A 25856-nucleotide genomic window follows, 5' to 3' on the forward strand; every position below is an offset into this window, starting at 1 on the left:
ATTGAGCCTGTCCCACCAGTCAGTGGGATGGTGGCTGATACAAAATTCTTCAGAGTCCTGATGAGGCGTCACAGCCCGAACATCAACTGTTGATTCTCTCTCCCCCCCCCCCCCCCCCCCATTGATGCTGCCTGACTTGCTGAGTTCCTCCAGCATTTTGTATGTATTCCACAGGTCCACTGTCCTGCCTTTTCCCCACGCCACATGGTTCTCAATGCTTAGCAATCTGTTGATGTCAGCTTTAAATACACTGATAGATTCTATCCACATAGAACTCTGAGACTAGGTTACAAAGTCCCTCAAACCTCCTAGAAAACTACTCTTCCTCATGCTTCAGATAGCATTAAGCTGAAAAGAATGCAGCAGATCTACACCAGGACGTTGCTGGGACTCGAGGGAATGAGTGATGCAGAGAGGTTGAGCAGGCAGGCCTTTTATTCACTGGAGACCGAGAAGTTATTTTATTGAAATGTAAAAAGTCGTAAGGACTATAGACAGGGTGAATGCACACAGTATAGGCTTGGGAAATCAAGTCAAGTTTATTGTCATTTAACTATATACATGTATACTGTCAACGGAGACAATGTTTCTCAAAACCAGGGTGTAAAGTACAGAAGTACACATAATAAACATGACACACAATAACTTAGGAAAGTAAGGATTAAATCTACAGACGAATCACAAATAAATTGGGCTGAAAGGCCTGCCTTATACATCAACTTCTTTGTAATAAGGGTCAATATTCCAGTAGTCTTCAGTAATACCTGCTACTCTTGTGTGCTTAGTCCATTGTCATACAGTTATTTAACATGGAACAGACCATTTGGCCCAACTCTTGTGTTTCCACAAGCTAGCCACATCTACTGACATTTGGTCCATAGCACTCCAAACCATTCCTGTCCATGTACCAGCTAGATAGGTTTTAAATGTTGTTCATGTGCCTACCGCAATACTATTTCTGGCAGCTTCTTCCAAATGCACATAACCCTTCGCGTGAAGGAACTGCCTCTGATTTAAATCTCTCCCCTCTGATTTCAATGAGATCGCCCCCTGATTCTTCTAAACTCCAGCGAGTACAGTCCCAGAGCCACCAAACACTCTTCATATGTTACCTTTTCATTCCCAGGATAATTCTTGTGAACCTCCTCTGGGCCCTCTCCATTGCCAGCAGACAAGGGGCCCAAAACAGTTCACAATACTCCCAAGTGCAGTCTGACCAATGCCTTATAAAGCCTCAGCATTACTTTTTTGCATTTATGTGACTTCTCCAACCCAAGTGGTTTACCTAACCCTTTCCTCCCACATAGCCCTCCTTTCTGCTATCTCCCACATGCCAAACAAGAGTTCTAAGATACTTCGGGATGTTAGGCGAAAGGCACTAAAGATGTTGGCTTCATCCTTCCAGAGGGACCGAGTTGACTTGTATTCTCTGCCTTGCCTTCAGGTGGGAAGCCTCCAGACAGAACTTGAACGGGAAAAGCAGAGCAACCAAGACATGGGCACCCTGAGTGAGGAACTTCTGCAGGACAAGGCCAGGCTACAGGAGAGCGTGGACGTTCTTCAGGCTGAGAGAGAGCGGCAGGTAACACAAAGCACGAGCGGCATTGTGCTGGGATGTGTGTGGTGACATTTGCAGGCTTGCCCCTGCTGAAATGCAGACAAAGCATTTCACTGTCTGTTTCAATGTGCAAGGTGTAACTCTGAATCTGAGACGTAATGCTGGAGGAGCTCAGCAGGTCAGACAGCATGTATGGAAGGGAATAAGAGTCGACATTTCAGAGCAAGACCTTCATCAGAACTGGAATGCTCAACATCTCCAGCATTAGCACGATCCCTTGTTTTAGGGAACAGAGGGATACAGGTCTCGTGCAGCCTGGTGGGCCTCGTCCTTCATCAGGATTCCTCCATGGATGCTGCCAGACCTGAGTTTGTCCAGCATTTTGTGTTTGTTGCTCTGGATTTCCAGCAGCTGCAGAATCTGACTGGTGAGCTGATTGCATTGGTTGGTAAATGCTCTGCTGTGTCATGTGATTACCGAAAAGCAGGTATTCAGGACCTCGAGCACTGAGGCAGCAATTCACCTGTGAATCTGTGAATTCACCTGTGAATCTGTTGGGGTTCTCTACTGGATCCGGTGCTCCTGGTGTGGACTCCCCACGTCGGTGAAGGCCGATGCAGACTGGGAGACTGCTTCATTGAGCACCTTCGCTCCGCCTGCCTGTAGATGAGATTTTGTGATGGCCACCCAGTTTAACTTTACTTTCCATTTCCATTCCCATTCCCACTCTGACATTGTGATGTTTACTGTCACGTTGTGGCCACTCTCAGGTTTGAGGAGCAATACCTCACATTCCGTTGGATAGTCTCCAGTCTGACGGTATGAACATTTTTTCTTCTAACTTTCAATAATTCCTCCCCCTTGTTTTTCCATCCCCCATTCTGGCTCTCCTCTCCCCACTTTACCTGCCTATCATCTCCCTCTGGTGTCCCTCCTCCTTCCCTTCCTCCCATAGTCCACTCACCTCTCCTATCAGATTCCTCTTCCTTCAGCCCTTCCACCTACACCCTCCCAGCTTCTCACTTCATTCTCCCTCCCCCACCCACTTTCCCCCTCACCTGGTTTCACCTATCCCTACCTTCTTGTCCTCCTCTCCTTTCCCTATCTCCATATTCTGACTTCCTCATCCTTCCTTTCCAGTTTAATGAAGGGTCTCGGCCCGAAACATTGACTGTTTATTCCTCTCTATAGATGCTGTTAGACATGTGAAGTTCCCCCGGCACTTTGTCAAGTGCGTTTAGGGGCATACCCCAAAGGGATGAAGTTAAATTGGTTTATTATTGTCACATGTATCAAGATACAGTGAAAAACCTTCTCATGCATTAGATCCATTCAGATCATTTCAAATCATCAGTTTGTTGGCAAAGTACAACGGAAAAGCAAAAAAAATAATAGAGTATAGTGTAAACACAAGAGATTCTGCAGATGCTGGAAATCTAGAGCATTTTAAGCAACGCACTCAAAATGCTGGAGGAACTCAGTAGGCCAGACAGCATCTATGGAAAAGACTAAATAGTGGATGTTTCTGGCCGAGTCCCTTCATTAAGACTACTCTGATGCCTAATAAAGAGGGCACTGAGTGTACACTCATGGTCGTCTGCTGCTGCAGCCTGTCCATTTCAAGGTTCAATGTGTTGTGCATTCAGAGATGCTCCTCTGTACGTCTCTGTGGTAACGTGGTTATTTGAGTTACTGTCCCCTTTGTGTCAGCTTGAATCAGTCTGGCCATTCTCCTCTGACCTCCCGTATTAACAAGATGTTTTTGCCCACAGAACTGCTGCTCACTGGATGTTTTTTTTTGCACCATTCTCTGTAACTAGTAGATTGTGCGTGAAAATCACAAGAGATCAGATATTTCTGAGAGACTCAAACCACCCCAACTGGCACTAACAATCATTTCTTGTGCAAAGTCACTTACATCACATTTGTTCCATATTCATGAAGTTTTGTGTGAACCTCTTGACTGTGTGTGCTTTTATAATCGAGTTGCTGCCTCATGTTTGGCTGATTAGATATCTGCATTAATGTACCTAACAAAATAGCCACTGTGTGTATAAAGGAGAGGAAAGAATATTGTATGCATAGAGATTGTATTTAATCTTGCTCAACGTGTGAGTTTTCTATAACTTTCAGTAGTGCAGTGACCTTTTGATACATTCTCCTTGTTCTTATCTCCAGGTAAAGGCGCTGGAGAAGGAGAATGAACATTTAAACCAGGCCATCACTTCACTCAGGGAACGTTCGGAAATCAGTGCAGAAGCCAGAGTGAAGGATATCGAGAAGGAGAACAAAATCCTTCACGAGACCATCTCGGAGACCACCAACCAGTTAGCCAAGTTGGAATTCGAGAAGAAGCAGGCCCACAGGGAGATTCTCCAATACAAGGAGAAGGAGGAGAGGGCGGAAGCACTGGAGAAGGATGTCTACCGACTCGAGCAAGACAACGAGCAGCTTCAGAAACACGTTGCCTCCTTGAAGATCACATGTGAGAGTGTCAGCACTTTAGAGCAAGAGGTTTCGAACCTCGAGCTGGAGAACAGCAAGTTGAAAAAGTCCCTCAACAGCCTGCAAAACTCCCTGATCAAGTTAGAATCAGTGAAGGAGGACAATAAACAGCTGGACGAGGAGAACTTGGAGCTGAGGAGGATGGTGGAGACCATGAAGTTTGCGAGGACAAAGCTTATCAAAGAGGAAATGGAGAAGCGTGAGCTGGAAAAGGAGAAAGATGAACTCAGGAAAAGTGTGGAGCTGTTGAAGTCCTTGAACCGGAAGTCAGAGCGGCTGGAGATAAGCTACCAAGGTCTGGAATCAGAAAATCAGAGACTTCAAAAGGTGCTGGACAACAGTGAATCTAAAGTCCGCCAACTAGAAAAGGAGCTCCAGGACGTTGAGAATGAGAACAGTGTTCTGCAGAGGAACCTGGAGGAGCTGAAGGTCTCCAGCAAGAGGCTGGAGGCGCTGGAGAAGGACAACAAGACGCTGGAGCATGATGTGGCGCAGCTGGAGAAGGAGAAGGTGACGCTGGACAGGGAGAACAAGCGGCTGTGGCAGCAGGTAGAGCTGAAGGACGCAATCCTCGATGACAACAGCCAGAAGCTGTTGAGCCTGGAGAAGGAGAGGCGAGTGCTGGAGAAGGACGTGGACAGGTACAAGGAAAGCACCGACAAACTGAAGGAGCTGGAGGTCGACTACAAGGAAGTGGTCAAGCAGTCCACCATCAACACGAGGACACTTGCGACTCTCAGAGAGGTAGGACATCCCTCGGTTACTACAAACTTCAGCAGAAATGCCAGCATTAGAACGTAGAACACGACAGCAGAGTAGGCCTTTCCTCATACAGTCATACTGCAAGAAATAAACCCCACAGCCCAGCGAGTGCATGCCAGCCATCAGCCACCCATTCACACAAACCCTACTCTAGTCCCATAAGACATAGAAACAGAATTCAGCCCCCAGTTCTGCTCCACCATCCCATCATGGCTGATTTATCTTCTCTCTCAATCCCATTCTCCTGCCTTCTCCCCGTAACCTTTGACATCTTTACTAATCAAGAATCCAGTTTAAATATACTCAATGACTTAGCCTCCACAACTGTCTGTGGCAATGAATTCCACAGATTCATATGAGGAAATTCCTCTTCAACTCTGTTCTAAAGAGATGTCCTTATATTCTGAGGCTGTGCCCTCTGGCCCTAGATGCCCTCACTAATGGAAACATTTTCTCCACATCCACTCTATCTAGGCCCTTCAATATTTGATAAGTTTCAATGAGGTCCCCCCTCATTCTTCTAAACTCTAGTGAGTACAGCCCCGAGCCATCAAACAGTCCTCATACATTAAAACCCCTCCCTTTCTCCCTCCCCACCCCTCTCCCCCTCATCCCCTCTCCCAAGCTCCTCTCCCCCTGTTCCTTCCCTCCCCTCTTTCCCCCCCTCCCCTTCATATCCCTCCCATCCATGTACCTATCCAGCCTTATGTCAAATTTTGCAATGGAACCAGCAACCACCACTTCCACTGGCAGCTCATTCCACACTTGCACCATCCTCGGAATAAAGAAGTTCCTTCTCATGTTCCCCTTAAGTATTTCACCTTGCACCCTTAACCCATGATCTTTAGTTCTAGTCAAAGTTCAATGTAGATTTGTTATCAAACTACATATATGCCACCATATACAACCCCAAGATTTGCTTTCTAGCTGCATACTAAACAAGTCCAAGAAGCACAATAGAATCATTGAAAGATTGCACCCAAAGGATGGACAAGCAACCAATTATGCAAAAGACAACAAACTCTGCAAATGTAAAAGAAAAATATAGTAATAATTAACAAATAAACAATAAATATTGAGAACATGAGATGAAGAGTTCTTGCAAGTGGGTCCTAGGTTGTGGGAACAGTTCAGTGATGTGGTGAGTGCAGTTTAGTGAAGTTATCCCATTGGGTTCAAGAACCTGATGCTTGAAGGGTAATAACTGTTCCTGAACCTGGTAGTGTGAGCCCTGAGACTCCAGTACCTCTTTCCTTATGGCAACAGCAAGAAGAGAGCATGATCTGGGTGATGAGGGATCAGCCATCTTGTGATAGCTCTCCATTTAGATATGCTCAACGGTGGAGAAGACTTTACCCATGATGTACTGGGCCCTATCTGCTACTTTTTGTAGGATTTTCTTTTCAAGGACATTGGCAATTCCATACCAGGCCATGATGTGACCAGTCAATATTCTCTCCACCATAGAAGTTTGTCAAAGTTTTAGATGTCATACCAAATCTTTGCAAGCTTTTAAGCTGCCATGTAATTGCACTTACATGCTGGGCTTAGGACAGACCCTCTGAAATTATAACACTGAGGGATTTAAAGTTGCTGACCCTCTCCACCTCTGATTCCCCCAATGAGAGATGGCTGATGGACCTCTGGTTTCTTCCTCCTGAAGTCAATAATCAGCTCCTTGGTCTTGCTGACATTGAGTGAGAGGCTGTTTTTATGGCCCCCACTCTGCCAGTCTTTCAATATACTGATTCATCACCACCTTTGATTCAGCCAACCACAGTGGTGTCATCTGCAAACTTAAATATGGTATTGGAGTCTGTGCTTAGTCTCGCAGCACAGTATATCAGTATAAAGTGCATGGAGAGGGGGCTAATTACACAGTCTCGTTGTACACCTGTGCTGGTAGAGATTGTGAAGGAGATGCTGTTGTGCCCGATCTGAACCGACGAGGGCCTACAAGTGAGGAAATCAAGTATCCAATTGCACAAGTGTGTATTGAGGCCAAGGTCTTGAAGCTTATTGATTAGTTTTGAAGGCGTGATAGTATTGAATGCTGAGCTGCAGTCAATAAAGAACATTCTGATGTCTGCACCTTTGCTGCCCAGATATTCTTGGGTTGAGTGAAGAGCCGATGAAATGGCACTTGCTGTGGATCCGTTATGCCTGTTGACAATTTGGTGCAGATAAAAGTTTGTTCTCAGGCAGACGGTGATATGCTTCAACACCAATCTCTCACAACACTTTATCACAGTGGATGTAACTGCCACTGGACAATAGTCATTGAGGCAGGTTGTTGTGTTCTTCTTAGACACCAATATAATTGAAGCCTGCTTGAAGCAGGTGTGTATCTCAGATTGCCAAAGCAAGAGGTTAAAGATCTCAGTGAACTCCAGCCAGTTACTCAGCACAGGTCTTCAGTACTTGCCCTGGTGTCCCATCTGGGCTGGATGTTTTCCATAGGTTCTCCCTCTGAAGGATGCAGTCATGTCATGCTCTTAGTGACTGAAATCACAGGGTCATCGGGGCTGTGAGAGTTCGTGAAGGTTTCTCCATGTTTTGACTGTCAAAAAGAGCATAGAAGGCATTGAGCTCATCTGGAATTGAATCCCTTTTGTCACCTATGTCACTTGCTTCCTCTTGGTAAGAGGTGACAGCATTCAAGCCCTGCCACAACTGTTGACTGATTCAAGTTTAGTCCAGACTTGCCACTTCACCTGTGAGATGGCTTTCGGCTGATTGTATTTGGATTTCTTGTATCTCATTTGGACACCAGACCTGAATGCCACTGATCTGCCCCTCAGCATTTTCCAGATCTCATGATTCAACCAGGGCCTCTGGTTGAGGAAGGCTCTGATTGATTTTGTGGGGGCAGACTCATTTTATAAAGTCCGTGATCACCATGGTGTATTGATTTGGACCTTAGGATGAGTCCATGAACATTGTGCAGTCTGTCAACTCAAAGCAATCCCGTAGGTGCTTCTCTGCCTCCTACCACCACTTCTTTGTTGTCATAATCTTTGGAGCTTTGCTCTTGAGCCTCTGCCTGTATGCAGGTAGGAGGACGGCCAAGTGATCAGATTTCCTGAAATGTGATCTGGGCACGGAACGGTGGGCATTCCTTATCATAGTATAGCAGCCACCTAGTGTGCCACAGGTTATATGCCCATGGTAGTTGGGCAGAGGCTTCTTCAAACGAGCCTGACCACCTCAGTGGAAAAAGCCTGCTTGCATTCACTCTATCTTATCTATCAAATCTCCCCTCATTCTCTTACGCTCCAAGAAATAAAGTCCTAATCCATTGAACCATTCCCTGTAACTCATGTCCTCAGTCCCACAGCATCCTTGTGAATTTTCTCTGTACTCCTAATCTTTCCTGTAGGTGGGTGACCAGAATGGCACACGTTACTCCAAATTTGGTCTCACCAGCATTTTATACATGAAAAATCGAGGTTATTTTTTCTAGTTGTTGGATTACTGGTGCTAGAAATGTTGGTAATCTGGTTTCAGTGGTCACTGCTGAACTGTACGTCTCTGTTCCAGGAACTCTTCCACGAGAAGCTGAGGAGCCAGGAGCTCTCTAATGAGTTGGAAAAGCTAAATCAGGAGTTGGAGAAAATTGGACTAACCAAGGAAAGACTTCTGCAAGAGGAACACAACAGTGATGATAAGTAAGAGCAATCCCCTAATTCTTCAACGAATTTATTCTTTATAATTCTTAATTGTAATTATAATTCTTCACAGAATATTTAGGAAAATGGGACTAGCTCAGGGAGGCAAGTCTTTAACACTTACACAGAGTGTTGCTGCAAGAAAGCAGCATCCATCATCAAAGACTGTCACCACCCAAGCCTTGTTCTCTTTTCATTGGAACCATTGGGCAAGGGCTACAGGAGCCTTGGGTCCCACACCGACAGGTTCAGGAACAGTTATTACCCTACAGCCATCAGGCTTCTGAACCAGAGTGAATATCTTCACTCGCCTCAACTTTGAACTGATTCCACGACTGACAGGCTCACTTCCAAGAATTCACGCTCTCAGCCTTATTTTTATTTGCATAGTTTCTCTTCTTTTGCACATTGTTTTTAGTTTGTCTGTCTTTGTCTGTTTATGCATAGTTTTCCATAAATGTTATTGTATTGGAAAAAGGATCTAGCGCTTTCCCAGTGTACGTGACAAATAAACTCTCCTCTAATCAGTTTAAAACGGATACCTGCACCTGACTGGAAGCCTGAGAAGAGTTTATTTATTATTGTGTTTCTTTATGTCCCATAAATACCCGTAAGAAAATGAATCTCAAGGTAGAATATGGTAACTTATACATAATATTCGATAATAGTTTGAACTATGAACTTTCACATCAGGGGTGCTGGTAAAAACAAATACACCAGGAGCATTTAAGAAACTTTTTGATAGGCACATGGTTGATAGAAAAATGGAGGTTGTGGCGGAGGGAAGGATTAGGTTGATCTTGGAGACAGGGTCAAAAGGGCCTATGTTATTTGCTTCTCGTGTTGATGTACTTCGAAACAGAATCATTCTTCATGCTGATAGTGGTGTTGAAGCTCTTTGTGTCCATGCTGGGTTTTTAAAAGAAGAGGAAACTGCCCGATTCTCACAGTTTGTAACTTTGTAGGTTAGACCTCATCAATTGTTCATCCTCAAAAAGGCAAAAAAACAAGCTGTTGGAGGAACTCAGCTGGGCGGGTGGCATTTGCCAAGGGAACTGAAGAGCTGACATTTCAGGTTCAGACTTTTTATGGACAGTACAGGCCCATCAACCTTTTAGCTTGCTCCAAAATCAATCTAACTCTTCCCTCCCACATCGACCTCCATTTGTCTTTCATCCATCTGCCTGCCTCAGAGCCATGTCCCTAGTGTATCTGTCTTTACCACCATCCCTGGCAGGGTGTTCCACACATCCATTATTCTCTGTGTAAAGAACATCCTGGTAATTATCGGACTAAAAGACACTAGGAAGTGAAGCATTAAGATGCTGGAATCTGGTGCAAAACAAAAGAGCTACTGGAGGGACAGAATTGGCACATGGGTGAGAGGAAAATGGAGGGTTATGTGGGAGGGAAGTATTAGATTCATCTTGGAGTCAGATAAAATGCCTTATAAAAGTATTCAGCCCACCCCCCTTTGTTCACATAAATGAGTATTACAACCAGGGATTTCGATTAGTTTAACTGAGAATTTTATTTGTGAGTCTCGTGCTCCTTTTTTTCCACTGTAGAGCCCAAAAATCATGTAAAGCATGAAAAACTAAAATTCAAAAATGAAATATCAACAGTTCAAAAGTGTTCATCCCCCTTTGCTTAGCACTTAGTTGAACCACCTCTCAAAGCTATTGCAGCCAGTGGTCTTTTTGGATAAGACTCAATTAGCTTGGCACTATATGATGGAACAAGACTTGTCCATTCCTTCGTGCAAAATTGTTCAAGCTGTGCCAGTTTAGTTGGGGAGTGATGCAGCGCAGCAATCTTGAGGTTTTGCCAGAGATGGTCAATCGGGTGAAGGTCAAGACGCTGACTGGACCACTCAAGGACATCAACTTTCTTCATTTAAATCCACTCCATGGTTGCTCTGGCAGTGTGTTTTGGGTTGTTATCCTGCTGAAAGACAAACTTCCTCACCAGTTTAAGCTTTCTGGCAGAGGCGAGCAGATTTTTATCTAGGATCTGTCTGTATTTGGTAGCAGTCATCTTCCCGTCAATTCTGACCAGATTTCCAGTACCTGTTGCTGAAAAGCATCTCCATTGCATGATGCTACCTCCACCATAATTTACAGTAGGGGTGGTGTCATCTCGCTGATCCACAGAATTGGATTTATGCCACAAGTATCACTTAGTGTTGAGGCCAAAAGTTTCCACTTTAGTCTCATCCAACCACAAGACCACCTTCAACATCTTTACAGTATCTTCTAAGTGACATTTTGCAAAGTCTTTGTGGGCAAGGATATGCTTTTTTTTTCCAGCCAGGGCTTCTTTCTTGCCACTCCTCCATAAATATTCTTTTTGTGCAAGGCCTTGAAAATTACGGAGTCATAAACTTCATCTCCAGTTGCAGCCGTCAACTTCTGCAGTTCCCTCAGAGTGACCATCACTGTAGTGACTAAGTTAAGAGGGCAGCCTGGCCTGGGCAGTGTGGCTGTGCTTTTATATTTTTTCACTTTTTCACAATGGTCTGCATTGAGCTCTGAGATATATTCGGTGTCTTTGAGATGGTCTTGTACCCTTCCCCAGATTTATGCTTCTCCATTATCATTTCCCTGACTTGTCTTGAATGCTCTTTGTCTTCATTTTGGCTTGGTCTGTTGAAAAGCTACAATACTACTGGACCTTACAGAGAGAGGGGAATAGGGGGTATCTATTCAGGTGATCCTCCAGTTTTCCACAACAGCAAACTGGGTGAGTTGGTAAGGTAATACTGTATATTTCACCTGATGAAAGTCAGCATAGTAACGACAAAAGAGGATGAATATTTTTTCAGCCTCACAAGTTTGGTTTTTAATTTTTTTGTAAATTATTGACAGGTTTTGGAATAATTTATTTGATTTGACATGATGCACAGTGTTTTGTAGATTAGCTCAAAAGTCCTACTTCAATATATTTTAAGTTTCAAAAATAAGACAGCAAAGTGTGGAGATAGTTGTGGGGGCTGAGTACTTTTTGAAGGCACTGTAGAAGGTCAGTACAACATCATTGGCTGAAGTGCCTGTTCAGTGCTATAATGTTCTAAGTTAATTCCACTCCTTCTCTCAAGAATTGAGGAGAGAGTGAGCAAAAATACCTTTCCTCAAAACTCCCCTGTAATTGTTCTACCTTTTCCTTTAGTTATTGACCACTTTGTCAAGGAAAATAGATCCTTCATATTCAGGCTGTCTCGGTGTTTGTTTATTTATTAATTTATTGAGATGCTTCACAGAAGAGGCCCTTCTGACTCTTTGAGCCATACCACCCAATAATCCCCCGCTTTAATCTGAGCCCAATTACAGGACAATTTACAATGGCCAATTAACCTACCAACTCATACGTCTTTGGACTGTGGGAGAAAACCGGAGCACCCGGAGGAAACCCATGCAGTCACATGGGGAGAACGTATAAACTCCTGACAGACAGTGGCGGGAATTGAACCTGGGCCGCCTGTACTGTAAAGTGTTGTGCTGTGCCGCCCAGATCATTTCATACACCTTTTGTTCCAAAGAAAATAAGCCTCATCTGGGCAGCCTCTCCCCATCACTATAATCTTTAGCCCTTGAAACAGTGTCAGATTTTCTCTGGGAATCACTGGTAGATGTTCTGAAACAAAACTTCTTCTTTTTACTCCCCGTATCTGCCTGTAGTCCCAGTGTTTACCACCACTGAGGAAGTGTGCAGGAAACCACCAACACATTTTGGGTCAATTATTTCCTTTACGAGCAAGATGAAATGTCATGTAAGCTGACTGAAGGAGGGCGGTGGCTGTCGCAGGGTAGGCTTCAGAAAATTGGCAAACTATTAGAAACATGCATATTTTAAGACAGCTTACACAAAACACTGGGGGATCTTATCAAGTCAGGCAGGAGAGGAATAATCAATCGGTGTTTTCAGGCTGAGGCCATTGATTAGCATTTTGTGTGTGTTGCTCTGGATTTCCAGCATCTGCAGAATCTATTGTGTTTATATTTTAAGACAGTTTGGAATTGGAGTTGGTTTATTATTGGCGCATGTACCAAGATACAATGAAAAGCATGTCTTACTCACTGTTCATACAGATCAAATCATTACACAGTGCAGTGAGGTAACACAAGGTAAGACAAAATAGAATGCAGAATAAAGCATAGCAGCCACAGAGAAAGTGCAGTGCAGGTAATCAATAAACATTGAACAACGCAGCACAGAACAGGCCCTTTGGTTTGTGATGTTATGCCAGTCTCTTAACCTACCCTAAGATCAATCTAACCCTTCCCTCCCACATAACCCTTCATTTTTCTATCATCCATGTGCCTACCTAAGAGTTTCCCAAATGTCCCTAATGTATCATACTCTACCACTAACCCTTGGCAGCATGTTCCAATACTCTCTGTGTAACATCCTACCACTGTTGTTCCCCTACCCATCCCCCTCCATACTTTCCTCCAATCACCTTAAAGTTATGTCCCTTCATTTTAGCTACTTCTGGCCTGAGAAAAATCTCTCTGTCCAATGGATCAATGCCTCTTGTTATCTTACACACCTCTGTCAAGTTCCGCTCATCCTCATTTATTCCAAAGAGAAAAGCTCCAATTTGCTCAACCTATCCTCATAAGACACCTCCTGGTGAACCTCCTCTGCACTCTTTCTAAAGCTTCCACGTTCTTCCTATAACGAGGTGACCAGAAACGAACACAATAATGAGGGCCAACATGCCATATGCTTTCTTAACCACACTATCAACTTGTAAATTAAAATTACTCTAAGTTTCAAAAAATGTAATAATGAGGTGCGGGGGATATTTATCAGGATGCTATTTGGATCAGAGAGTATATTTTATGAGAATAGGTTGAGTGAACTTGGCCTTTTCTCCTTGGAGCGACGGAGGATGAGAGGTGACCTGATAGAGGTGTATAAGATGATGGGAGGCATTGATTGTGTGGATAACCAGAGGCTTTTTCCAGGGCTGAAATGGCTAACACAAGGGGGCATAGTGCTTGGAAGTACGTACAAGGAGGATGTCAGGGGTAAGTTTTTCACACAGAGAGTGATGGGTGCGTGGAATGTACTGCCGGTGATGGTGGTAGAGGCAGATACAACAGGGACTCTTGACAGGTATATGGAGTTTAGAAACACAGAGGGCTATACGTTAGGGAAGTTCTAGGCAGCTTCTAGAGTAGGCTGCATGGTCAGCACAACATTGTGGGCTGAAGGGCCTGGAATGTGCTGCAGATTTCTATCTTTCTATAACATGATAAGCAGCATTGATGAAGTGGACAGCCAGGGACTTTTTCCCGGGAAAGAAAGGGCTAGTTTGAGAGAGCATAATTTTAAGGTGAAGAAGATAGGTGGAGGGGTAGGTAGTGCTGAGGAAACAATGTAATTGCAGCAGGACCTAGACAAACTGGAAGAATGACCAAAAGAAGTGTCAGATGGAATACAGTGTTGGGAAATGTATGATACTGCATTTTGGTAAGAGGAACAATAGGGTGAACTATTATCTAAATGGGGAGAAGGTTCAAACATCAGAGGTGCAAAGGGAGTTGGAAGTACTTGTGCAAGACTCCCAGAAGGTTAATTCACAGGGTGAGTCTGGCAAAGAAGTCAAGTGAAATGTTGGTACTTATTTCAAGGGGAATAGAATATAAAAGCAAGGAGATAATGCTGAGCCTTTATAAGGTACTAGTCAGGCTGCACTTGGACTATTGTCAACAGTTTTGGGCCCCATTTGTCATTGGAGAGAGTCCAGGGAGGTTCACGAGGATTATTCCAGGAATGAAAGGGTTAACATATAAGGAGCATTAGGCAGCTTTGAGCCTGTACTCACTGGAATTTAGAAAGATGTGAGTGGGGGGATCACATTGAAACCAACCGAATGTTGAAAGGACTAGGATTAGGTAGGGTGGATGTGTTTCCTGTGATGGGGTTATCCAGAACTAGAGGGCCTTTTAGAACAGAAATAAGGAGAACTTTTTTTTTTATATAGCCAAAGAGTGGTGAATGTGTGGAATGTCCTGCCACAGTCTGCAGTGGAGGCCAAGTCCATGGGTTTATTCAAAGCGGAAGCTGATAGATTCCTGACTGGTCGGTGCATCAAGGGATATGGTGAAAGGGTAGGTGTATGAGGTTGAATTAGCCATGATGAAGAAATTCTGCTTCTATGTCTTATGGGTGAGGAAATTATTGGGGGAGGGACTTATCAGAGGTGTGGGCGTGTAAAATGTGATGCTAGGGTTGGTGTTAGAAGCAGATACACTGGGGACGGTGGTGTCTGAAAAGAGGATGCTGTCCAAGTTGCATGCCATCTTGGACAATGTCTCCCATCCACTCCATAATGTACTGGTTAGGCACAGGAGACTCATTCCACCGAGATGTAACACTGAGCGTCAGAGGATGTCATTCCTGCCAGTGGCCATCAAACTTTACAACTCCTCCCTCGGAGTGTCAGACACCCTGAGCCAACGGGCTGGTCCTGGACTAATTTCCACTTGGCATAATTTACTTATTATTATTTAATTATGTATGGGTTTATATTGCTATATTTCTACACTATTCTTGGTTGGTGCGACTGTAACAAAACCCAGTTTCCCTCGGGATCAATAAAGTATGTCTGTCTGATATTTAAGAGACTCTTAAAGACATGGAAGAAAGAAAAATGGAGGCCACGTTGGAGGGAAGGGATATTAGAGTAGATTGAAAGGTTGGCACAATGTCATGGGTTGAAGGGCCTGTACTGTTCTGTTCTAGTAAGGTTATGCTTTTGCACTATACTGCAAATTTGATGCCTTCTGATAAATCTGATTCTGAATATCTATGTTCACTTCTTTCTCGGTCTTTCACTGGGATCTCCTTAGTCCTCTTGTCCATTTCAGGCTGAACTTGTTTGGTGTGAGACTGTGAGCGAGGCGATAATGAAATGTGGCTGTGCAGCCGGCAGCTGTTCAGGACGCTGCATCTCCCTGGGGACAGGACTAGCCGGGCTCTGGACGTAACTCTGGCAGTCTGGTGTCTGAGCTGGGACTGTTCTCGCTGTGGTCAATCACCCCATCTAGTGGCCCTGACAGGAATTGATGAAACATGGCCAAAGTATGCTGGCAAGACACACAATGTCAATTTGACCCTTCAGTCAATAATCTGTGTAGATGATTGGGACCTTTTTTTAAACTCTGTAGTTACCTGCTTAACTGAATGGATTTCAATCAGTCTTTAATTTCCAGTTTCAAGATTGTGAACCTCCACTCTTGGGCACATAGGAAAATCAGAATCAGGTTTATTTTCACTGATGTATATTGTGAAATTAGTTTTTTGGCGGCAGTACAGTGCAATACAGAAAAAATTACAACTTATAAAATCAAATAAATACTGCAAAGGAGGAAGAGTGATGCTGTGATCATGGACTGTTCAGAAATCTGATGGCAGGGAGGAAGAAGTTATTCCTAAAACATTGCGTGCATATCCAGGCACGTGGAACTCCTCCCCGATGAGAAAAGGACATGCCTGGGTGGTGACGGTCCGTAACAAAGGATGCTGCCTTTTTCAGGCGTCGAGTTGTGGAAGTGCACTCAGTGGTGGGGAGGGCAGCGTGCTCAGCAGGACAACGACGCAAACAAAACACGACGGGCTACCAGTCCCGTTCTTCCCACCCACACACGTGCACTGGCCGCACCATGCCTCGCAAGGGCAGACTTCCCTCCACTCACCTGGAGAGGGGTGCAGCCCCACTGTTACCTTCACCCGGAGGGTCGTGAGAGTGTGGAATGAGCTGCCAGCACAAGTGGAGCATGCAAGCTCGATTTCAACGTTTAAGAGAAGTTTGGATGGTAGGGGTATGGAGGGTAGGTCAGTGGGAGTAGGCAGTTTAAATGGTCCAGCATGGACTAGAAGGGCTGAAGGGCCTGGTTCTGTGCTGTACTCTTTTATATCTCTATAAAATGCCTAGCAAAAGTCAAAGATCCCAACGTGAAGAACACCTTGTTTTCCTGGATGAATAAAACACCAAATTAAGTTACCCAGACATTATAAAGATTACCGTTAGTAGGATCTTTCTGAGTGTAAATTGGGTACAGGTTTCTCCCGCAATCCAAAGGTAGAGCGTTCCTATGAAACCGTTTGTAAACCGAAATGGCGTAAAGCGAAGAAGCAATTACCATTAATTTGCATGGGAAAAATTTTTGAGCGTTCCAAGACCCAAAAAATAACTTACCAAATCATACCAAATAACATAAAAAACCTAAAATAGCACTAACATATAGTAAAATCAGGAATGATATGATAAATATACACCCTATATAAAGTAGAAAAATTGTAGGTACAGTGTAGTTTCACTTATCAATATGAGGAAGACAGCAAGCCAAAATCGATTTGGAGAAAAGAATCCGCACGTACACGTGTACGCACATGCATGCGCAAACAACTGCCTGCACAAGGCTTCACGGTCATTGTAGTCTTTCTTGGAGTACACACACATATAAAGCAGGCATCATACACAAGATGCTGGTGGAACACAGCAGGCCAGGCAGCATCTATAGGGAGAAACACTGTCGACGTTTCGGGCCGAGACCCTTCGTCAGGACTAACTGAAAGGAAAGATAGTAACAGAATAGTAAGAAGTATAAAGCGGGCATCTTTTTTTTGTAAAAGTGAAAATCCTCTTTGGTTAGCAAAAACAGGTACTAATGTAGGTCTTTCGTAACAGCGAGTTGTCGTAAAGCGAATGTTCAAAAAATGGGGGACACCTGTATTAGATTTCCTCCATTGTAAAATACATTGAGGTACAGTGAAAGCTGCTATAAAAATGTTGTAGCTTTCCATTTCATTTATCATCCGGCAGTCCCATCCCCAGCACACCTTTTTAGTATTTATCAATCAGTCTGAAATCCCTGATCTTCCTTCCTCTTGGTCCAACCATGTGGATGCCACAGTCACATAAGCTCATTAGCACATCTCCTCCCACAGGTAGCCAAAGAAATTTGGCACGCCAACTTTTATTGTTGCACCTTAGATCGCAACTTATCCAGATACATCATGGCTTGTTATGTCAACTGCTCTGCCTGTGTCTGCAAGAAAATGCAGTGTTGTGGACTCTTCACAGAAACTAGTCTTCCCTCCATGGATTCCCTCTACATTGCTCATTGGCTCAGTGAGGCAGTTAACCCAACCCGCTGGACGTTTTCTCTCCTCCCCATCCCATCATCAGAAGATACAAAAGCCTGAAAGCACATATCACCAGGTTCAAGGACAGCTTCTATCCCACTGTTTAAGTATATTACAACAGCAATAGTACAATAAGGTGAATTTTTGACCTTATTATGGCCTTGCACCTTATTGTCTTTATTTATTTTGAGGTACAGGTAGAACAGGCTCTTCCAATCCAACTTAGCACTAGCCTAAAAGACTAGGTGCAGGAGCAGAATTAGGCCATTTGGCCCATTGAGCCTTCTCAGCTGTTCCATCATGGCTGATTTATTATCCCTCTCAACTCCATTCTCTTGCCTTCTCCTGTAATCTTTGATGCTCTGATTATCAAGAACCTACCAACCTCCACCTTAAATCTATTTAATGACTTGACCTCCACAGCCACCTGTGGCAATAAATTCCACAGATTCACCATCCTCTGGCTAAAGAAACTTTTCCTCATCTCTGTTCAAAATGGACTTAGCTTAATTCTAAGGCTGTGCCCTCTGTTCCTAGACACCCGCGCTATAGGAAACATCCTCTCCACAGTCCACTCTATCTTGGCTTTTCAATATTCAATAGGTTTCAATGAGATCCCTCCTCGCTCTTCTAAACTCCAGCGAGTGCTGTCTCAGAGCCATTTTGGCTTTTCTCATGTGTCACGATTTTCATATCTGGGACCGTTCTAGTGCTCTTCCTTTGGACCCTCCCCAATGCCAGTGCATCCTTTCTTAGGTAAAGGGCCCAAAGCTGCTTGCAATACTCCAAGTGCAGTCTGACTAGTACTTCATAAAGCCTCAGTATTAATCCTTGCTTTTGTATTCTAGTCCTCTCAAAATAAATGCTAGCATTGCATTTGCCTTCCTTACAACCAATTCAACCTGCAAATTAACCTTTAGGGAATCCTGCAGAAGGACTTCCAAGTCCCTTTGCACCTCCGATTTTTGAATTTTCTCCCCATTTAGAAAATAGTCCACATCTTCGTTCCTTCTGTCAAAGTCATGACCATACACTTCGCTACATTATATTATATCTGTCCCTCCTTTGCCTATTCTCCCAATCTGTCTTGGTTCCTCCGCAGACACCCTGCTTCCTCAATACTATCTGCCCCTCCACCTATCTTCGTAACATCCTCAAGATTGGGCACAAAGCCATCAATTGTGTCATCTAAGTCACTGACACAGTGAAAAGCAGCGGTCCCACATTGACCCTTGCAGCACACCACTAGTCAACAGCAGCCAACCAGAATAGGCCCCCTTTCCCCCATTCTTTGCCTCCTACCAGTCAACCAAACTTCTATCCATGCTAGTACCTTTCCTGTAACACCATGGGTAAGGACATGTGCGGCACCTTGTCAAAGGCCTTTTGAAAACTAAGCTGACTTTGGCCTATTTTATCATGTCTCCAAGTACCCTGAAACGTCATTCTTGATAATAGAAACCAACATCTTTCCAACCACTGAAGTCAGGATAACAGACCTATTATTTTGTTTCTTCTGCCTTCCTCCCTTCTTACAGAGTAGAGGGCATTTGCAAATCACAGGACAATTTACAATGACCAATTAACCTACTAACTGGTCTGTCTTTAGACTGTGGGAGGAAACTGGAGCATATGGAGGAAACTCACTCTGCTCCCGGTGAGGATGTGCAAACTCCTTACTGGCAGTGCCAGAAATGATCTCCAGAACTCTTCAAGCTGCAATAGCATTGCGCTAGCTTCTGTGCTACAGTGGCACGTTAAAATTACTAGAGGTCGTCGGTTGCCCAGTCCTGGTGCCTGCAGTGTAAGTTTTGTGAGCAAGCTTTGAACCTACGTGGGAGATCCCCATTGGATTTCAAGCCCAACACTTTAAACACTCAGCCATCGCAATCTTCCTGTTGTACACTTTCTCTATAACTGTAACATTTTATTCTGTACACTCACGAGGAAATCTGCAGATGCTGGAAATTCAAGCAACACACAAAATGCTGGTGGAACGCAGCAGGCTAGGCAGCATCTATCGGAAGAAGTACAGTCGATGTTTCGGGCTGAAAATTCTCTTACTATCTTTTCCTTCAGTTGGTTCTGATGAAGGGTCTTGGCCTGTTCTGCACATTTGTTGTTTTCTTGTGTACTTCCACAATGTAGTGATCTGATGACATTATCTGTACGGGCGGCACGCAAAACAGTTTCTCAGTGTACATAGGTACATGTGACAATAAAAAAATCGATTTATCCGCACAGAAGGGGACTGATCCAGCAGTTGCTTGGAGTTGAGCAATTGGTGGAGAAGGGATTTGTCGGGAGGCTGAAGAATAAAAATCGTGGCTTCTTTCACGTATTAGTCACAAGTGTGAGTTTGATATGCCAAAGACCAATACTTCTGTTTTTTAATGTTGTCTTCAGTAAATACAGGCTCCTGGAGACCAGGATTGAATCTACGCTAAAGAAAACACTAGACATCAAGGAGGAAAAAGTCCAGGCACTGGAGTCCCGACTGGCTGAGTCCAGCAACCTGAACCAGCAGCTGCGTAGTGAGCTGAGCGCGGTAAGGAGGAAGGTCTCTCTTGTTGGATTAGGGCCCAGATTGTTGTTTTTATTCTGTTTATCCTGTTTAATTTCAGCTTTCTTTATGCTTCCTTATAGTTTGTAAAATCACCCGTTGCTAAACTTTTCATAACTTAGACCATAAGACATAGGGGCAGGTTTAGGCTTTTCAGCCCATCGAGTTTATTCTACCATTCCATCATGGCTGATTATTTTCCCCCTATTTCCCCACGTTCTCCCACAACCTTTGACACCCTTAATAATCATAAACTTATCAAACTGTGCTTTAGATATACCCAATGGCTTGTCCTTGGGTTCAATGCTAATGCTACTTAGTCTGCAAAGCTGCAGTGTGACTCAGTATCTGCTGAACAGGTTACTTATCTTCTGTAGCGTAGCAGTTGGTATAACACTAATTAATACTTGTGTTAGTGACTGGGGTTCAATTCCTGCTGCTGTCTGTAAGGAGTTTGTATGTTCTCCCCCTGACTGCTTGGGTTTCCCCTGGGTGCTCCGGTTTCCCCGCACATCCCAGAGTTGTAGGGTCAGTGAGTTCTGAACATGCTATGTTGGTGCTGGAACCATGGCGATACTTGCGGGCTGCCCCCAGCACATTCTCTGACTGTGTTGGTCCTTGACACAAAATGAAACATTGCACCAAATTTCAACGTTCCGATGTGCATGTGGCAAATAAATGTGATTAAATAAATAATGACGATGGACTAAGACTGTGTTGGTCATTGATGCAAACAACACATCTCACTGTATGTTTTGATGTTTCAAGTAAAGCTAATCTTTAAAACCTCTTCCTTTAAAGTTTTCTAACTCTGTCAGCATGCCTCATGTTCCCCAGGTGAAGTGGAATCTGGAAGCGCTGTTGCAGCGTCAGGAGGAGGAGAAGCTTTCGCTGAACTCCCCAGTAGGTACCTCTCCGCCAAGCAGCGCGGAGAAAGAGAAATGGGAGAAGGAAAGTCGGGAGACCACGCTGGAGCTGCTGAAAGTGAAGGACACGGTCATCGAGGTGGAGAGGAACGTGAGTCCAGGTGCTGGGGCCCTGAGGTGTAGCCCCACAAGGGCTGGGGATATCATGCATGGGCAGAGAGGAGGAGGGATGCAATGTTTCTAAAACATCGAGTGTGTGTCTTCAGGTCCTGTACCTCCTCCCTGATGGCAGCAATAAGAATATCCTGGGTAACGGCGGTCCCTAATGATGGATAACACCTTTTTGAGGCATGGCCTTTTGAAGATGTCTTCAATGCTGGGGAAGCCAGTGAGGAATCTTGGCGAATCTTAGCCCTACTACAGAAAGGACATGAAGGGGTGCAGAAGAGGTTCCCCAGGATGGTGCTGGACTAGAGGGAATGATCTATGAGCAAAGGTTGGGCAATGTTGGGTTGCTCTCCCCGAGGGGAAACTTGATGGAGGATTTTGAAAATTCTGAGAAGCATAGACAGAGCAGACAGTCAGAATCCTTTCCCCTGATTGTCAGACACCATAGGGCATGCTTTTAAGGTTAGAGGGTGAGATGTTTAAAGGTGGCGTGAGAGCTGAGTTTTTGTGCTGGTGTCTGGACTGGGTCACCAGGGATAGTAGTGGAGGCAGACACTTTGGTGGAGTTTAAGAGGAGGTGAATATAAAGAGAATGGAGGGATATGGTTGATAGATGGGGGAGGGCATTTAGTATAAACTAGCATCAAGATCAACACGGTACCTTGGGCTGAATGGCCTGGTATTCTATGTTAAATCCTGATATAGGGTTTCAACCTGAAATGTAGAGGGAACACGAGTGAATCTGCAGATACTGGAACACAAAATGCTGGCAGAACTCAGCAGGCCAGACAGCATCTGTGGGAGGAGGTAGTGATGATGTTTCGGGCTGAAACCCTTCATCAGGAGTGAAGTAACATGGGATGGTTGAGGGGGGGATAAGAAGTGGGGGGAGAGGGATGAAGTAGAGAGCTGGGAAGTGATAGGCTGGAGGGAAATGGGCTGGGGGAAGGTGGAGAATTATGGGAAATAAAAGAGAAAGAAAGGTAGGGCTGGGGGGAGATTATAGTGAGGGGGGAAAAGAGGGAGAAAGAGAACCAGACTAAAATTATAGATAGGGGTGGGTAAAGGTGGGGGTCAGGGGTATCAATGGAGGTCTGTGAGTTGAATGTTCATGCCGGCAGGTAGAAGGCTACCTAGGCGGAAGATAAGGTATTGCTCCATCAACCTGCGTGTGGCCTCATCTTGACAGACAGATGGTGGTGAGGGAAGAAGCGTGGGGGCAGGGATAAGTGCCACCACCAGACTCATCTTCCCCTCCCCCCCCCCACTCTCGGCTTTCCACAGGGATCGCTCCCTACGTGACTCCCTTGTCCATTCATACCCCCCATCCCTCCCCACCGACCTCCCTCCAGGCACTCATCCCTGCAAACGGAAGAAGTGCTACACCTGCCCCCACACTTCTTCCCTCACCACCATCCTAGGCCCCAGACAGTCCTTTCAGGTGAGGCACCACTTCACCTGCGAGTCAACTGGGGTGATATACTGTATCCGGTGCTCCCGATGTGGCCATTTATACATTGGGGAGACCCGTCGCAGACTGGGAGACCGTTTCACCGAACACCGGCGCTCAGACCTCCAGCAGTGGTGGGATCTCCCTGTGGCCACACACTTCAATTCCACAGAACACTCCCACTCCGACATGTCTGTCCGTGACCTCCTCTACCGTCAAGATGAGGCCACATGCAGGTCAATGGAGCAATACCTTATCTCCCACCTAGGTAGCCTCCTCCCTGCCGGCATGAACATTAAACTCACAGACCTCCCTTGATACCCCTGCCTCCCCTTACCCCCATCCCTATCTGTAATTTTAGTCTGGTTCTCTTTCTCTCTTTCCCCCCTCACTATAATCTCCCCCCAGCCCTACCTTTCTTTCTCTTTTATTTCCCATAATTCTCCACCTTCCCCCAGCCCATTTCCCTCCAGCCTATCACTTCCCAGCTCTCTATTTCATCCCTCCTCCCACTTCTTATCCCCCCTCAACCATCCCATGTTACTTCACTCCTGATGAAGGGTTTCGGCCCGAAACATTGTCACTACCCCCTCCCATAGATGCCGTCTGGCCTGCTGAGTTCTGCCAGCATTTTGTGTTTTTAGTTTTTGAAATGTAGAGGGGGTTGTTTTTTTACGGAGAGAGTGGGTGGTGTGTGGAACACCCTGCCGGGGGGTGCTCGAGGCAGAAGCATAAGGGACATTTTAGAGGCTCTTAGATAGGCACATGAGTGAAAAAGAAATGGATGTTTATGTGGGAGGAAAGGATTAAGAATCTAACCCTGCATTTTTCTTTCATCGACCTTCTGCCTTTCTCCAAGATCAGTCTAACCATTAGATTGAACTCAGAGTAGGTGAAAGGGTTGGCACAACATGGCAGAACCTGTGCTGTGCTGTAATGTTCGTGATGGCCTGTGTGTCCTTTGTGCTGCTTGGCGAGTGTTTCTCTTGCTGCATCTGAAGTTTCTGTGTTCGCAGAACGCGGCGTTGCAAGTGGAGAAGGACTTACTGAAGGAGCAGATAAAGCAGCTGGAAGCGCAGAACAGTGCGGTCAACTCTCAGATTGTGATGTTGCAACGTCAGGCCGCGTCCATGCAGGAGCACAGCAATGCTCTGCAGATCCAGAACGCCAAGCTGCAGGTATCTACATGCTCCCCACTGCCTGCAACCTGAACCTCTCGCCCATCCGTCCCTTCCCCTTCCTTCCAATCGTCATATGATCCCCTCACTCCCATACCCTTCTTCCTGCTTCTCACCCCTCCTTGCCTCCCTAGTCCCCCACCTTTTCCCCCTCTCCCTTTCATCTCTCAACCCTGCTTCCCTTACCTCCCTCATATCCCCCTTTAACCCCCCCCAGTTTTCCTTGGCTCCACCTTTTACCCCCTCCCTCAACCCTTCAGTCAAAAGCCTCCACGAACACTCTCCCTCACCCACACCCTAGACCCCTCTCCCCTCCACCCCTCCCTGCCACCATTGGGTATTGGTCCTCTGTCATTGTCTCGGGGGGATGGGGTGTGACACCCAGAGTGGGCAGTCTGGGGGTATTGGTCCTCTGTCACTGTCTCGGGGGGATGGGGTGTGACACCCAGAGTCTGCTGTCTGGGGGTATTGGTCCTCTGTCACTGTTCGGGGGGGAATGGGGTGTGACACCCAGAGTTCACACTTCAGAGCTTTGGCTATCTTTCAAGAATCACTTGATTCTGGCATGGTCCCAGAAGACTGGAAGATTGCAAATGTCACTCCACTCTTCAAGAAGGGAGGGAGGCAGAAGAAAGGAAATTATAGGCCAGTTAGCCTCACCTCAGTGGTTGGGAAAGTGTTGGAGCCTATTATTAAGGATGAGGTTTTGAGGTACTTGGAGACTAATGATAAAATAAGTCAAAGTCAGCATGGTTTCATAAAGGGAAATCTTGCCTGACAAATCTATTGGAGTTCCTTGAGGAAGTAACAAGCAGGCCGGACAAAGGAAAGGCAGTGGATGTCATTTACTTGGATTTTCAGAAGGCATTTGATAAAGTGGCACACATGTGGCTGCTTAACAAGATAAAATCCTATGGCGTTACAAGAAAGAAACTGGCATGGATAGAGGAATGGCTGACAGGCAGGAGGCAGCGAGTGAGATTAAAGGAGGCCTTTTCTGGTTGGCTGCCAGTGACTAGAGGTGTTCCTCAGGGGTCAGTATTGGGACCCCTACTTTTCACATTGTTTGCCAATGATTTGGATAATGGAACTGATGGCTTTGTGGCAAAGTTTGCAGATGATACAAAGATAGGTGGAGGGGTAGGTAGTGCTGAGGAAGCAATGTGATTACAGCAGGACTTAGACATATCGGAAGCATGGGCAAAAAGTGTCAGATGGAATACAGTGTTGGGAAATGTATGATAATGCATTTTGGTAAAAGAAACAATAGTGCAGGCTATTATCTAAATGGGGAGAAGGTTCAAACATCAGAGGTACAGGTGGCCTTAGGAGTCCTTGTGCAAGACTCCCAGAAGGTTAATTTACAGGTTGAGTCTGTGATAAAGAAGGCAAATGCGATGTTGCCATTTATTTTAAGGGGAATAGAAGGAGATAATGCTGAGCATTTATACAACACTAGTCAGGCTGCACTTGGAGTATTGTCAACAGTTTTGGGCCCCATATCTCAGAAAGGATGTGTTGTCATTGGAGAGAGTCCAGAGAAAGTTCATGAGGATGATTTTGGGAACAAAGGGGTTAACATGAGAAGCGTTTGGCAGCTTTGGGCCTGTACTCACTGGAATTTAGAAGAATGTGGGGCGGGGGGGATCTCATTGAAACCTACCAAATGTTGAAAGGACTAGATAGGGTGGATGTGGAGAGGGTGTTTCTTATGGTCGGGGATATCCAGAACTAGAGGGCACAGCCTCAAAATTGAGGGGCGACCTTTTAGAACAAAAGCAAGGAGAATTTTTTTTAGCCAGAGTGTAATGAATCTGTGGAATGCTCTGCCACAGACTGCAGAGGAGGTCAAATCCATGCATGTATTTAAGTATGTTGATAGTTTCCAGATTGGTCAGGGCATCAAAGGATATGGCGATAGGCAGGTGTATGGGGTTGAATGGGATCAGGGATCAGCCATTATGGAATGGCAGAGCTGA

At 45.2% G+C, this 25856-nt stretch overlaps 1 protein-coding gene across 2 annotated transcripts in view; it reads left to right on the plus strand.

The window, feature by feature from the left end:
* ccdc88c (coiled-coil domain containing 88C) overlaps positions 1–25856 on the plus strand; it is a 230042-nt gene that overhangs the window by 147133 nt on the left and 57053 nt on the right. For both annotated transcript variants that reach the window (XM_059960992.1, XM_059960988.1), the window contains exons 14-19: positions 1445–1582; positions 3737–4807; positions 8366–8493; positions 20059–20200; positions 21053–21232; positions 23716–23877. In XM_059960992.1, the coding sequence (XP_059816975.1) occupies positions 1445–1582; positions 3737–4807; positions 8366–8493; positions 20059–20200; positions 21053–21232; positions 23716–23877 (1821 nt within the window). The remainder of the gene's footprint in view (positions 1–1444; positions 1583–3736; positions 4808–8365; positions 8494–20058; positions 20201–21052; positions 21233–23715; positions 23878–25856) is intronic.

Source organism: Hypanus sabinus, chromosome 2, assembly GCF_030144855.1.
Source record: "Hypanus sabinus isolate sHypSab1 chromosome 2, sHypSab1.hap1, whole genome shotgun sequence".
In the NCBI taxonomy this organism is placed as follows: Eukaryota; Metazoa; Chordata; class Chondrichthyes; order Myliobatiformes; family Dasyatidae; genus Hypanus; species Hypanus sabinus.